We start from the raw sequence: 12863 nt of genomic DNA, 5'->3' as shown, positions 1-12863 counted from the left end.
AAAGAGATCAATGTGTGGTTGCCTCTCGCACGCCCCATACTGGGGACCTGGCCCTCAACCCAGGCATGTGCCCTGACGGGGAATCGAACTGACAACTCTTTGGTTTTCAGGCCAGTATTCAATCCACAGAGCCATACCAGCCAGGGTCCAAGTCTAGTCTTGACCCTGACCTTCACCTTGGCTCCAAGTTTGCCTTGAGTGCAATACTTACCTAGTCCTTGACCTAGGCCACAACCTTGATCTTATTCCTGACTTGACCTTAACTTTGTACTTTACATGAATTTTATGTTAACTCTACATCCAAACTAAATTCTATCCCACCCTCATTGTTTACCCACCCTCGTGCCCGTTCCCACCTCTGCATCTTCTCTGATCTGCTCCCCAACTTTGTCCTTGCCTACACCCCTTGCCTTCCCTTTAGCCTCATCCCCAACCCAGTTTCTAAGCTCTTGACCTCACCATTTGTTCTGTCCAGCTGTCTGCTTCCTTTGGCACATCCCCAAGCTTGGTGATAGGCTGGGTTGAGGGGTACTGGGGAGGTTGAAGGGAGCTTTCTGAGGTGTGAACCCACCTAACCTGGCCTGCAGACTGGAGATGGGGTGAATGATGCCCCAGCCCTAAAGAAAGCCGAGATTGGTATCGCCATGGGCTCCGGCACAGCTGTGGCCAAGTCGGCAGCGGAGATGGTACTGTCAGATGACAACTTCGCCTCCATTGTGGCTGCGGTGGAAGAAGGCCGAGCCATCTACAGTAACATGAAGCAATTCATCCGCTACCTCATCTCCTCGAATGTCGGCGAGGTCGTCTGGTGAGGCCCTGCGTCCCTCCCCACACAGCCCTCTGGACCAGTTCTGCATCTCTGAGAGCAAGGAAATGCCTGTTCCTGGGGTGGGGCTGCGGGGATGGAGGGACATGTGACTTGCCCTGGCTGGGGCCTTACAGAGCCTCACCTCTGGTGGGCCAGGACAGGCGTGCCTTGTTTCTCGAGGGCCTGGTGAACGTCAGTCCCCAAGGAGATGCCTGAAAAGCCCTTTGTCATCCCTCCAGCCCTAACTTCCCACTTTCAGAGTCACACATGGTGGGAGAACTAACCCCACTTTTGGGTGGGTAGTATGTGTGTGTGTGTCTGTGTGGTATGCACACAACTGTATGTGTACATGCTGTGTGTACCCAAGTGAGGGGTGTGTGTGTGTGAGTGTGTGTTCTGTTGCATCCTTGGGCTTGAGTACAAACACAGGGGATTCGTGCAGGTGTGTAATTGTATACACACTTAGGTTCACATGTAAGAGATGGCTGTGGGGGATGGTGAGCATGTGTTTGCCTGGACACGTGTGAATTCTGCATCTCTGTACATTGGGGCAAGTGTACAGGTGCCGGCCTGTGTTTGTGGGATTGTGTGGCCTGTGCAAGGTTTTTGCTCGTGTCTATGGACAAGTATGTATGTGCTTGGGCATGCACCACCCACAAACCCTAGATAGGACTGTGCCCTAGAGAGGACTGTGTCCTAAACAGGAGAGGCCTAGGGAGCAGGTACATCCAGGCTCCAGAGCTGAGGCTGGGGAGGCAGGGGTGGCCCAGGGTGAGGCAGAGCTGCGCACACAGCCCTCCAGCTCGTGCACACACATCAGAACCAGCAGAGTAAGGCAGGGCTGCTGAGCAGAGCAGGAGCTGGACCCTCCATTTGCGGGGGCTGGAGCCTATGACTCTGGTTCCAGCATCTTCCTCACGGCAATTCTGGGCCTGCCCGAAGCCCTGATCCCTGTGCAGCTGCTTTGGGTCAACCTGGTGACAGATGGCCTGCCTGCCACAGCACTGGGCTTCAACCCACCGGACCTGGACATCATGGAGAAGCTGCCCCGCAACCCTCGTGAGGCCCTCATTAGTGGTTGGCTCTTCTTTCGCTATCTGGCTATTGGAGGTAAGCTGGGGGTGGGCAGGGCAGCTGGGCAACCCTCAGTGGAGTTTCCTAAGACCCTGTATCAGTTAGGCTTGCAAACTGCGGAGAGTATGATTCAGTTTGGCTTATGCCAAAAGAAATGGTGTGGGCTTATCAACTGAGAAGACTGGAGCATGCCTCAGGCATGGCTGGATCTGGGCCTCAGACTGCAGCACTGGCATATTTTGGCTCTGCCTCAGCTCCATGCTCAGGCAGGTGCCTCCTGTGGTGGCAGAATGGCTGTTGCAGCTCCAGTCCTCCTGCTCACTCCATTGTAGCCCCAAATTCAGCAGAAGAAAGGGCCTATTATCATACCAGTCCCTCATCGTGTGATGAAAGTGGCAGGCCTGTTCTCATTGGCCCACATTGGGTTACCTGCTTATCTCTTAGCCAGTCACTGTGGCCAGAATGTGATATGCTAATTGCCAGTCAGGGCCCACCACTGGCACATATGGCCTAGAGAGGAAGAGGGTGGTTTCCCTACAGAAACTCAGGGAACTGTTAGGCAAGGGAAGTGGATGCCAGAGAACCACAGCTGCCCATGGTAGCTGGTTTCCTCCTGCCCTCCCTGCAGTGTATGTGGGCCTGGCCACGGTGGCTGCTGCCACCTGGTGGTTCCTGTATGATGCCGAGGGACCGCGCATCACCTTCTACCAGCTGGTAAGCATGGACTGCCCAGGGAACCCGGTGGGGTTGTTTCTGAGGTATAACTCAGCCGACTTGGCATATCAGGGGAAAGGGTCCAGAGCCCCATGGTTGGCCCACGGCTATCCCTCCCCACCCCCATTCACACCTACAGATATTCACCCCCTGAGGGAGCCAAGCTCAGAAGCCACAGGACACCTAGAGAGAGCTGCCCAACCCCCAAGCCAGACAAGAGGCTATATCCTCTCCCAGTCATTTTGTTAGCGGGGACCAAGGGGCATAACTGCCCACAAGTGTTTTACCTTTATCAAGGAACCTCCCAAACATTGAACCCCTACATGCTGGAACTTTAGGTAGAGGGTCACATGGAGGAAGCCAGGGATCTGCCAGGCTTCTTCTAGCCACCGTGACCAGCATGCTCCTCAGGGAAGGGCCTCACTGACCTCTTGAAGTCACCTGGCTGACAGGTGCCTCCACGGGGCTGTCTTAGTGCAGCACCACTCTGGAAGCAAGCAAGGAGACCCCTCAGCCACGGTCTGTCCATCCATCCCTCTACCTGAGCAGCTGGTGTATCTCCTTGGCTTACAAGAGCCTCTCTGGCGGTTCCAGCAAAGCCAGGCGTGGGTTTTTCTTGTTTCAAGCCAGCAGCTGCAGGGACACAGAGTGTTCTTCTTCAGAGAGCGTCGGCCGTTGCCCCTTTCTCACAGACAGGAGGACTCGAGGGAAGGGCCCTGACTCCCCACCCCGTCCCTGGGAGTGTCAGGGGACCATCTGAGGGTGGCAGAACGAGGGCTGGGTTGCCATCCTTGGCTGCCTCCCTGGGGGCTTGTGAGCTTGGGGATCTGCAGGACTCACATTTGGGTTCAGGCCATCTGGGGATGCTTTCTTGGCCCCCACCAGCCCTCAAGCACGTGGGGCTCTCCCTCCTGGCAGCAGTGCAGAGCACGGGCCCAGCTGTCACCCCAGAGGTTGGTGCCCTCGGTGCCTGGCAGCTGCACAGGCCAGCCTCAGGCACCTCTGCTAATCTCACGCCAGTGGGAGCAGCAGCGTGGAGATGGGGCCCTGCCGACCGTCCCACGCTGCCTTCTTCTAGCCCCATCTTTATTCCTCATCCTTCATCCTGCAGATCCTGACTCTCCGAGCACCCACCCTACCGCCCACCTTCTGACCCCAGCCCATGTGTCCAGCTGGCTCTCCTCTGGAACACCCCACAGATCTGTACCCTCACCAAGTCCCAAATCCAGTTGGCTACCTTTCTCCCAGATACTCTCTCCTCCAACCCATCCCAGGTTCACTGCCTGCCCATCACCCAAGCCACACATCTGGGTATCATGTCAGGCACACACCACCAATCCATCCCCAGTCCCCTTGGTGCCAACAGTCCCCAACAGCTCTCAGGTCACCCTGTCTCTCATCCCGTCGGTCAGGCAATAGCTGTCAGGCACAGATGGCGTGCCGGGCACCGATTACTGGGGCCATGGCCACCACTCAGCAGGCAGGGTCTCTGCGAAGGGCTGCAGTCTGGTGGGGGAGAGCCCTGCATGTGGGCAGTCACATTTCAAGGTAAGGCAGGCATCAGCAGGGAAAGGTCAAGGGTTAGACCTAGGAGAGAACTTTCCACTCTAGTTGGCATTTTGGGAAAGGAGCCCAGAGCCCCACGGTTCCTGGAATAAGCTGCCAAAAGGCAGCATAGCGGTTCAGAGGATGGAGCCTGGGCCCAGCGCAGGCTCACACACTAGTCCTCCACTGACTAGCTGTGTGACTTTGGACAGGCTACTTAGCCTCTGTGTGAGTTCCTCCTCCGTAAAACGGGCACTAGTCCCTACCTCATACAGCTGTCGGAAGGATGAATGAGGCAATACTTGTAAAGTGTGTAGACCAAAACGGCAGAGAGCAAGAGCTATGGAAGTGTCGATTAAGTTCTTGCACCCGGAAGGGCCTTGCAGGCTAAGGTGATAGCCAGGGAGGCAAAGGGAAGGAGGAGGCAGAGCAGTGGCTTCACCCAAACAAACTGGCCCCACTTCCACAGAGGGTCCCAGTGACCCCCTGAGACAGGCTTCCAGCCCTGGGCACCTTCTAATAAACAGTTCGGGAGGCCTCACTGTGACCCATGGCCCGGGAATGATACGTGTGTGGCAGGTGCTCACGGGTGCAGCCCAGAAGGTCTGAACCAGGCAGGGTATTTACAGAGGAGCAACAGATCTGTTGAAACACCTTGCTGTGATCCCGCTCCAATCTCCTCCCTGCGCACACGCCCAAGCGGGAAGTGTGCCCCTCTGGGCAGGGGCGTGTGGGCGTGGCCGGTCCAGTCCGGGAGGCGGGGCCCAGCTGGCCCGAACAGTTGGTCCCATTGGCCACTGGGTGGGTTCGAAGTTTACGATCAGCACCAAATAAAAACACGCTCTTGTCCCAAATCCTGGAGCCCGATTTTTGGAGAAAACCCCACTGTTGGTTTAAGTAAGACTCTCCATCTTTTTGTTAAAATAAATCCAGCCAAGCCAGAGTCTTCTATAATTTCTTATCCGGCACGAAAGAGAAGAGGAGAGGGCCAGCCGCCCTTCCTGGCGGACGGCGTCGCCCCACCCGCAGTTCGGCAGCGTGGGAGCGCGGAGTCAGACAGCCAGTCATTCCACAGGTTTCTCCTCGAGGCTCATTTTCACAGCACATGGCCCCAGTTTCTAAACCCTTAGCGCTAAAGATCCCTGAGTTCAAATGAGACTCCAGAGGACAAATTTAGGTTACGGGACGACGGCGCCGCTGAACCGCCAGGCCTGTTCACACTGGTCCGGTGATGCGGCAGAGAACCAGCCACGTTCCCACGCCGGGCCTCGGTTCAGCATCTTATCACAGCGGGTTCTGTGAGCGAGGTTTTCGGGCGGGAGGAAAGCTCCCCCGGGGCCGCAGGGCGAGAACCACTTCCTTACTGGCGACCCTGAGAACTCGTAGCTGATTATGAGGAAGCTGTGCAGTAAGACTGTGCCTGGCAATTCATGAGTTCCTGTCAGAAGCAAAAGGCAGGCCTGGCGGAGGCCAGTTTCAGTGGCACCGATGGAGGGAGGTGTGAATGGAATCTAATAGTGCCGAGTAGGCCACGTGTAGCTCTTGTCTGCTGCTCACCAAAGGCGAATTCTATTCAAGTTTAATTTCACTGATTGGTGTTCCCAGGTGTTTACTTATTCAGTGTTCTCAGTTAAACACCACCCCCCCCCTGCCCACTCTTGCATCTCCGATACTCAGGGGCCCTGTGCACCTTCAGGGTAAAGCATGGACCGTCCCCCTGACCCCAGAGCCCCCTGCCCTCCTCCCCAGCCTAATGCCAGCTGCTCTCTCCCACTGTTCCCTGCTCCAGAACGGTCTGCCTTTCTCCCTGGCACAGTGTTGGCCACCTTCCCCCATCCTGGGTGAGCACCCTTCCCTCTACCCACCCCAGGCAGCACTTTGCTCCCTGGTTCTATTGAGTCCTCAGCTGTGGGCTAAGGGTGGACTGAGGCTTCCTTCTTCCCACACACCAGCACCTCCCCGACTGCTGTTCTCCCTGACCCCACCTGACCCCGCCCCGACCCCCCCTGACCCCACCACCCTACCCACAGAGGAACTTCCTGAAGTGCTCTGAGGACAACCCGCTCTTTGCTGGCATTGACTGCGAGGTTTTTGAGTCGCGCTTCCCCACGACCATGGCCTTGTCTGTGCTGGTGACCATTGAAATGTGCAACGCCCTCAACAGGTGAGCTGGGCAGAGGGGCCTGGAGCTGAGGGTGAGGGCGTGGGGGCTGAGGCTTAAGAGTAGGGGGCTGTGGGTCAGGTGGAACCCAGAATTGGGGTCAGAGGTGTCCGGTATCACAGTATGAGAACTAGGAGGTCACAGATTGGAGTCTGAGGGTCAGAGATATCCAGGATTGGGGTCTGAGGGTCAGAGGTGCCCAGGATTGGGGTCTGAGGGTCAGAGGTGCCCAGGATTGGGGTCAGAGGGGTCTGGAAGAGAGTTCTAAGAGTCAGAGGGCCAGAATTGGGATCCAGGGGACAAAGGAGACCAAGATTTGGGCCTGAAGAAGTGGAGAGGCCAGGATTGGATTTGTGGGACAGAGAAAGGGGGTCCAGGCCTCTGGAGACTGATCGGGCAGCAGTGACACACCCCTCCCGCTTCACTGACTTCTCAGAAGTGCTCCATTCCTTGGGCCCAATTAGGGACATGCTGAGGTTCTGCACTCCCACACAGGGGGCGGATGGGTGCTCACAGCGGGGCTGCCCACATCCTGGCCCAAGGTGAGCGCCCTGTGCCCTTGGCAGTGTCTCAGAGAACCAGTCGCTGTTGCGGATGCCGCCCTGGCTGAACCCTTGGCTGCTGGCAGCTGTGACCATGTCCATGGCCTTGCATTTCCTCATCCTGCTCGTGCCGCCCCTGCCCGTGAGTCGGGGCCCCGCCTCACTCCCCTTCCCCAGCTCCTGGGGGAACAGAGTCCAAGTCCTCTGATATACAGCCCAGGGCTGGAGGCTGGACCTCTGTGGGCCCCTTTGCCATGGGAACCCCTAGAGGACTGGAAAGGGGGAGGTCTGAAATGTTCACTGCCTAGGGCCTGTGCTCGGACCCCGGCCAGCCACCGTCGTCCTTATGTGTCCCCACTTCAGGAACCCCCAGACTCCCAAGGCTGGGGCAGGAGGAAAGACCAGGCTCTCTCTGGGCACAGAGTCCCTCCCACTTCCCAACAGGACCAATGGGATTTGGCCCTATGGGTGACAGCTGCAGGGGTGGGGGTGGGGGGTGCACTTCAGGTGAACACAGATCTAGAGGTGGGACCTCAAAGGGCGTCCTGGACGTACCCATGGAGAGTCCACTGTGGCCTGGGTGGGTGAGGCAGGTGGATTGTGGGGCACCGGGCAGGCTTTCCTTTAACCAAACCTCCCCCCGCAGCTCATTTTCCAGGTGACCCCACTGAGCGGGCGCCAGTGGGTGGTGGTGCTCCAGATATCCCTGCCAGTCATCCTGCTTGACGAGGCCCTCAAGTTCCTGTCAAGGAACCACATGGATGGTGAGTGGGAGGCCGGTCCCTCCCTCCCCGCCCTCCTCTACAGCCAGGCTGCAGTGGGCTGGTGCCAGCATCGGCCTACCCTCTGTATGTGGGGGTGTTCCTGGGTCCTCAGTGGAGGACGTGAAGGGGCTCTGATGGCTGTGACCCAAGGTGTCTGCAAGGGTTGGGGCCCTGGGCCCACTGGGCAGCAGGTGGGAGCACTGGTCACTTGCTCAGGGCCATGCTGCCTCGCTCTCCTCACTGCTACCAACCCTGTATGGCCAGGCTCGCTGTGCCCTCCCCTGGGACCTGGCTTCCGATTTTTCTGCACTTGACCTGTCTTCATGCAGGCATTCTCAGGACAGTGTCCCAGGCATGGAATGGGCAACCTCTGACCTCCTGATCCCCAGACCACACTCTCTGGTGTCACCTTGTGGGTGGGGAAGGGGGCGGGGTCTCTGGTTTTGAATTCACAGCTTTAAGTCTGCCTCAACCCAGGGATGGAGAGCAGGGCAGGGGTTTTGGCAGGGACAGCGTGTAGAGGAGCAGCCTGGGGCGCATGTCCGCCTGCCTGCTCCTGCCAGAGGGTCTCAGAGGATGGGTGGTGCTGCCGTGCAGCATCGACTCACTGTCAGCACACTCAGAGGGAGGAAGCAGAGGAAGCTGGTTCCTGGGAGGTGGAGCTGAGGAAGTAGCCCCTTGGGCAGGCTGCTGCAGAGGCCTGGGTGAGACCCAGCAGTGGCTGAGGCCTGTGTTGGGGCAGCTAGGCCCCTGAGAGCCACCTCCAGTAGGAATGTGTTCCAGCCCCCAGGGAGGGTGCCTGGGAGGGCTATAAATAGACGCTGTGCCTGTCATTCCACAGGGGCCACGACTTCCGGTCGGGCCCCGTCTCCCACGCTGGCCAGCCCTCCTGGGTGCCTCAAATGTCTTGTTTTATTCAAAAGGCCAAAACCAGTTGTCCTTTTCTCTCTCTGGAGAAGCTGGCCCGCCACAGGTCTGTCCAGAGTGTGACCTGGCGTGTTGGGGGTGGGTTCCCAGCCACTGGTGAGGTCTCGGGGGCCGGACAAGGCATTCTGCCCTTTGCGTGGTTCCTTCTGGCCCACCCTCTCTGGACACTCCTGGGGAGGTAAAGATGGAATCAGAACTGTGGCCTGAAATCCCATCCACCGGAAGCCAGGGCTTCCCCAGCTCTGGCCGGAGTCCAAGGGTGGTCTTCCAGGAAGCCCTCTGGCCAGTCTCGGCTGCAGTGATGCACCTGTGGAGCCAGGCCTCCCGGGGCTGTGTGTCTGGCTCGGGCAGCCTCTCTGTTTTCCTCAAAAGCCTGCCCCAAGTGGCCACAGCTGCCAAGGGGTTCAGCACATTTTCTTGAGAAAACTTAAAAGTGAGAAAATTTCTCAGCCCATAGGGACAGTCTGTGTCCTGGGCACTGTCCAGCACTGTCTGTTGGGCAGTGTGGATTCTGGGCCCTGGCGGAGGGATCATGGCCCCGAGCAAGATGGGGCAGGTTGGAAGGGCTGGGGCAGGGTTGGGGCAGTTTCCAAAAGAGGTGGGGACCAAGCGGAGGAGGTTGGAGAAGGGAGAATGGAGCCTGGGCGTGGGGGGCCAGGCAAGCATGGCTTGGCAGCTCTTGCCTGGAGCTTGGAGTGCAGGGTGGAGAGATGAGACCAGAGGAGAGGCGAGGCCTCAAATGCCAAGGTAACGACCCTGGACGTTATTCCCTGGCCAGTGGGAGCCACCAAGGGTGGAAGCGTGGGCGGACTGGGGTGACCGTGGAGGATGAGCGGGGTGGGGTGAGTCTAATGGCAGGGAGGCTGGTGAGCTGAGCTGAGCAGGTCAGGGGAGGAGACACTGAGTCCCAGCCCAGGTTGAGCTGGTCCTAGGCAACAGCATCACCTCCACCGTTAACCTGAGATGCTGCCCATGGTCCCAGAGAGGTTTGGCTTTAAAAGGTGCTGCCCTGCCGTCTCTGGAAGCCCAGACAGCTCTGCCCTGTGCAGCTGCAGTCCCTGGGGCCTCCTAAAGCAGGGCGGGGCAGGGGTGAGAGAGGGGACCCTGTTACGTTCCCAAGCCAGTCTGGTGGCCTTTTAGGGAAGTTTGGCTGAGGCCCAATGCTCATGGCTTCCCTGTGATTTATGAGGGATGTGTCCTGGGGAGAATTGTGGATCCTGGGTCAACCCCAAGGGGTTGGAGGGATCCTCTTGCCCCACCCCCTGGCTCTCCCCAGGTGTGGCTGAGCAGCTGTCAGGCAGAGGCCTGTGGACTGGGCTGGGGGCAGGGGAGGCCTGGGGAAGCTGAGTGGGGACAGATTTGGAAGGGTCCAGGACCCGAGGCAGGTTTGTGCTCTATTCTGAGGGCGGTGGATCACAGGGGCTGATGGGCTGGCTTTGTAGCGTGATGCCAGGGGCAGGAGGGTGATGGTGAGGCCGGACGGAGGCCGAGGGCAGGCCCGAGAGCCTTTGAGGCCTTGGAACTGCAGAGAGAGATGAGCTGGAGAGAAGTGGGTCGTGAAGGGAGCAGGTGCTCGGGGCAGGGGAGGAGTCAAGGATGTCATGGTGTCCAGATTTCGCCGTGCTGAGTTGTGGTCCTTAAAACTAAAAAGAAGAAGAGACGATGCCTCGATGCCTTGGGGTGGGCTGGGGGGTGGGTGGAACTCACGGAGGGCAGGAGGCCGGGGGACACCCAGGGGAATGTGTTCGGGCAGCTGCCGGAGGGATGCGTGGGGCCGCAGCCCCGGAGAGGCAGAGGGGCTGGGGGCGACTGAGTGGGGCTGGGCTGTGGGAGAGTGGGGCTGTCCCGGGGAGGTGGAGGGGGGGAAGGCCAGGAGGGGCCAGCCTGGGTGTGCGTTCTCATCATACATCTTAACGCATTCTCCGGTTTCTGTTCCCGAAGAAAAGGACCGGAAGTGAGAGCCGGGAGTGGAGTGCGGTCACCAGCGTGTACCTCAGACTGATGGTGCCCAAGCGTTCGCCCTGCCCCCCACCCTGCCACCGTGCTGGCCCGCTTGCTCGCTGAGCCCTACTGCGGTCGGAATGGCCACCCCCAGTCCTGTCCCCAGGGTCGTTTTCCCCTCTTCCATCTGCCTGGGGGGGTCTGTACTTCATGTCTCTGGCACTCTCCTGGGAAGTTTGCCTGGGAGGGGCCTGCCAAGGAGCCAGAGCTGGGAGCCCATCCAGAGACGCAAAGCCTTGCACCCCCAAATCCACCAGCACGTTCTGAAGCCTGCTCCCCTTTGCTTTGAGACTGGGCATTTCCTTGGTGACAGGCATCTCTGTACTTGAAAGAGGACTCCTGGAGGTCACTTACTCCAGCTGTGACCCCTCGCTTAGTGCCGTGTCTGGGACCTGGTCAGCTGGGGTGGACAGGGGAACATCTGGGCCCAGCTGTGCACAGCCAGTGCAGGCAGCTCCCCCACCCCCCCGTTCTGCTCTGCTTCCACAGAGTCGGCTCATGAGGGCTTAAGCCTGTTTCTGTTTATATGTGCGGGAATTGAAGGGTCAGAGAGAGACAGGAGTAAGGGAAGGAGGCTAGGCAAGGAGCCCCTGTCCTGGGAGCCAGCTGGCCTGCCTGCCTCTGCTTGGCTCGCTCCTGGCCTCGGGCTCTCTGTCCTAAGCACACGGTGCCTGCCCTCTCAGTGCCGTCTGGTCTGCCAAGCAGGGGCTGGCTTTGCCCTCAGTGCACCTGGCAGCTGAACCCCAGACGCCCTCGGGTCCCTGACAGCTGTGCCCTTCCACCCCAACCCGTGCTCGACCGGCTCATGGTCGGCACCGCTGGGTGTCTCCGAGTCTCTGGGCTCTCGGCCTCACTCTTCGCCCCAATCGCACACACCCGTGAGCGGAAAGAGTGTCGCCCAGAATGGCCAGTTACTCGAGTGTGCTTCCTCCCCCTCCCTTCTGGCTGGAGGAGCAGCTCCGTGCAGATCATGTCAGGTGATAGGAGAAGCATTTGTTGGGCAGAAATGTTCTCTGAACTCAGCTTTTGCCCCTTTGGCAAAAATCAGTTATAGAAGGAAGCAGTGAGTAAATGGCTGTGTGTCCTCTCCCTCCTTCAGAGTACAAAGTGATCATTTTATACATAAATCAAGGCTCACGTTTCTGTCCTGGTCCCCAGAATCAAAGCCCCCTTGGCCTGCCTTGCAGACAAGTGGGCTCCAGGTTCTGTGGCCCTTTTCCCCACCCCTCCCTCACAGGCTTTGGAGGGGTGGGGGGAAGCAGAGTTGGGGGGTCCCCCTGGTGTCAGCATTCTCTGCCTCTTTCCTGCTGGGAGGAAGGGAGACCTTAGCAGGAGGGGGTGGGGGCGGGACCCTGAACCCACATGCTGACATGCAATCTGGTAGAGAAATAAAGGTTGAGTGCCTGGGGCACTGGAGGACCAGCAGCGTCTGTGTTCCTGGAGAGTGACCTCTGCCGCATCTTCCCACTCATTGTCCCCCTGGGGCCCAACACCAGCACCCACCCCAGCCCAGGACGCCTGAGCAGACGCCTGGGGCCCCTGTCTTCCTCCACAACCAGGCGAGGGAGGGGCGCTGACTTCCTGAGCTCACCGAGCGGAAGAGGCGCCGCGGCCTACCCCTCCCAGGGACAGTGCTCAACAGCGTGTCACGTGTTCAAAGCCCGTTGCACAAATCACAATTCACAGGTCACCACTGAGGAAACTGAGGCTGGGAGGGGCTCAAACCTTGGCCTGGGGCCTGGCTGGGCCTGCTCTCTGCATATCAGGGGCCCCTTGTGGTTCTGTGTCTCCCCCAGTTTTCACTCACTTTGTTCCCTTCCCCTCCTTGAACCCTGGAAGGCCATCCACTTCTTGCCCTTCTGAGCCCAGCTCAGATGTTCCTCCCCAAGGCCGAGCTCAGCTCAGACCGTCTGGAGGCCTTGCCAGGACGTTTGGGGTGAACAGACTCACCTAGGTGGCCCTGCCCCTGGGAGCAAGGAGTCTGGGAAGGGAATACCCATGTTCCTCCACCCCCTTGCAACCTTCTGGAGGGAAGACTTACTGTGAAGGTTCCGTCTTTTCAGCTGCCGTGGGAAGGGGATGCAGGTACTGCCCATAGGGCTAGACGCAGGTCCATTCACATAAAGTGTGGGGCTCGAAGCAAAATTAAAATGTGCAGCCCCTTGTCAAAAATGAACTTCATAGCAGTGAGAGCAGAGCATTAAACCAAGTGTAAGGTCTTTCTGAGCTCAGGGCCCCATGCTACTATGTAGGTCACATGTCCACAAAACCAACAGTGACCGCAGGAGACCAGGCCCACCCCTTGGGCGCTCCCAGGGTTTGGTGGG

The 12863-nt window shown here is 58.8% G+C and overlaps 1 protein-coding gene across 2 annotated transcripts in view; it reads left to right on the top strand.

Moving 5' to 3' along the window:
* The window catches only part of ATP2A3 (ATPase sarcoplasmic/endoplasmic reticulum Ca2+ transporting 3), a 34354-nt gene extending 22396 nt beyond the window's left edge, over positions 1–11958 (top strand). The window contains exons 15-21 of one of the 2 annotated variants that reach the window (XM_045824669.1): positions 588–808; positions 1716–1918; positions 2511–2596; positions 6172–6305; positions 6869–6986; positions 7491–7608; positions 10482–11958. In XM_045824669.1, coding sequence (XP_045680625.1) covers positions 588–808; positions 1716–1918; positions 2511–2596; positions 6172–6305; positions 6869–6986; positions 7491–7608; positions 10482–10537 — 936 coding nt within the window. In that variant the 3' untranslated portion in view covers positions 10538–11958. Of the gene's footprint in view, positions 1–587; positions 809–1715; positions 1919–2510; positions 2597–6171; positions 6306–6868; positions 6987–7490; positions 7609–10476 lie in introns of both variants that reach the window. The other variant, XM_045824670.1, reaches the window with a different exon arrangement.
* Positions 11959–12863: the final 905 nt, after the last annotated feature.

This window comes from Phyllostomus hastatus, unplaced genomic scaffold, assembly GCF_019186645.2.
Source record: "Phyllostomus hastatus isolate PE091 unplaced genomic scaffold, TTU_PhHast_1.1 phas_scaffold_55, whole genome shotgun sequence".
Taxonomy (NCBI): domain Eukaryota; kingdom Metazoa; phylum Chordata; class Mammalia; order Chiroptera; family Phyllostomidae; genus Phyllostomus; species Phyllostomus hastatus.
This window is presented reverse-complemented; position numbering and strand designations above follow the sequence as displayed.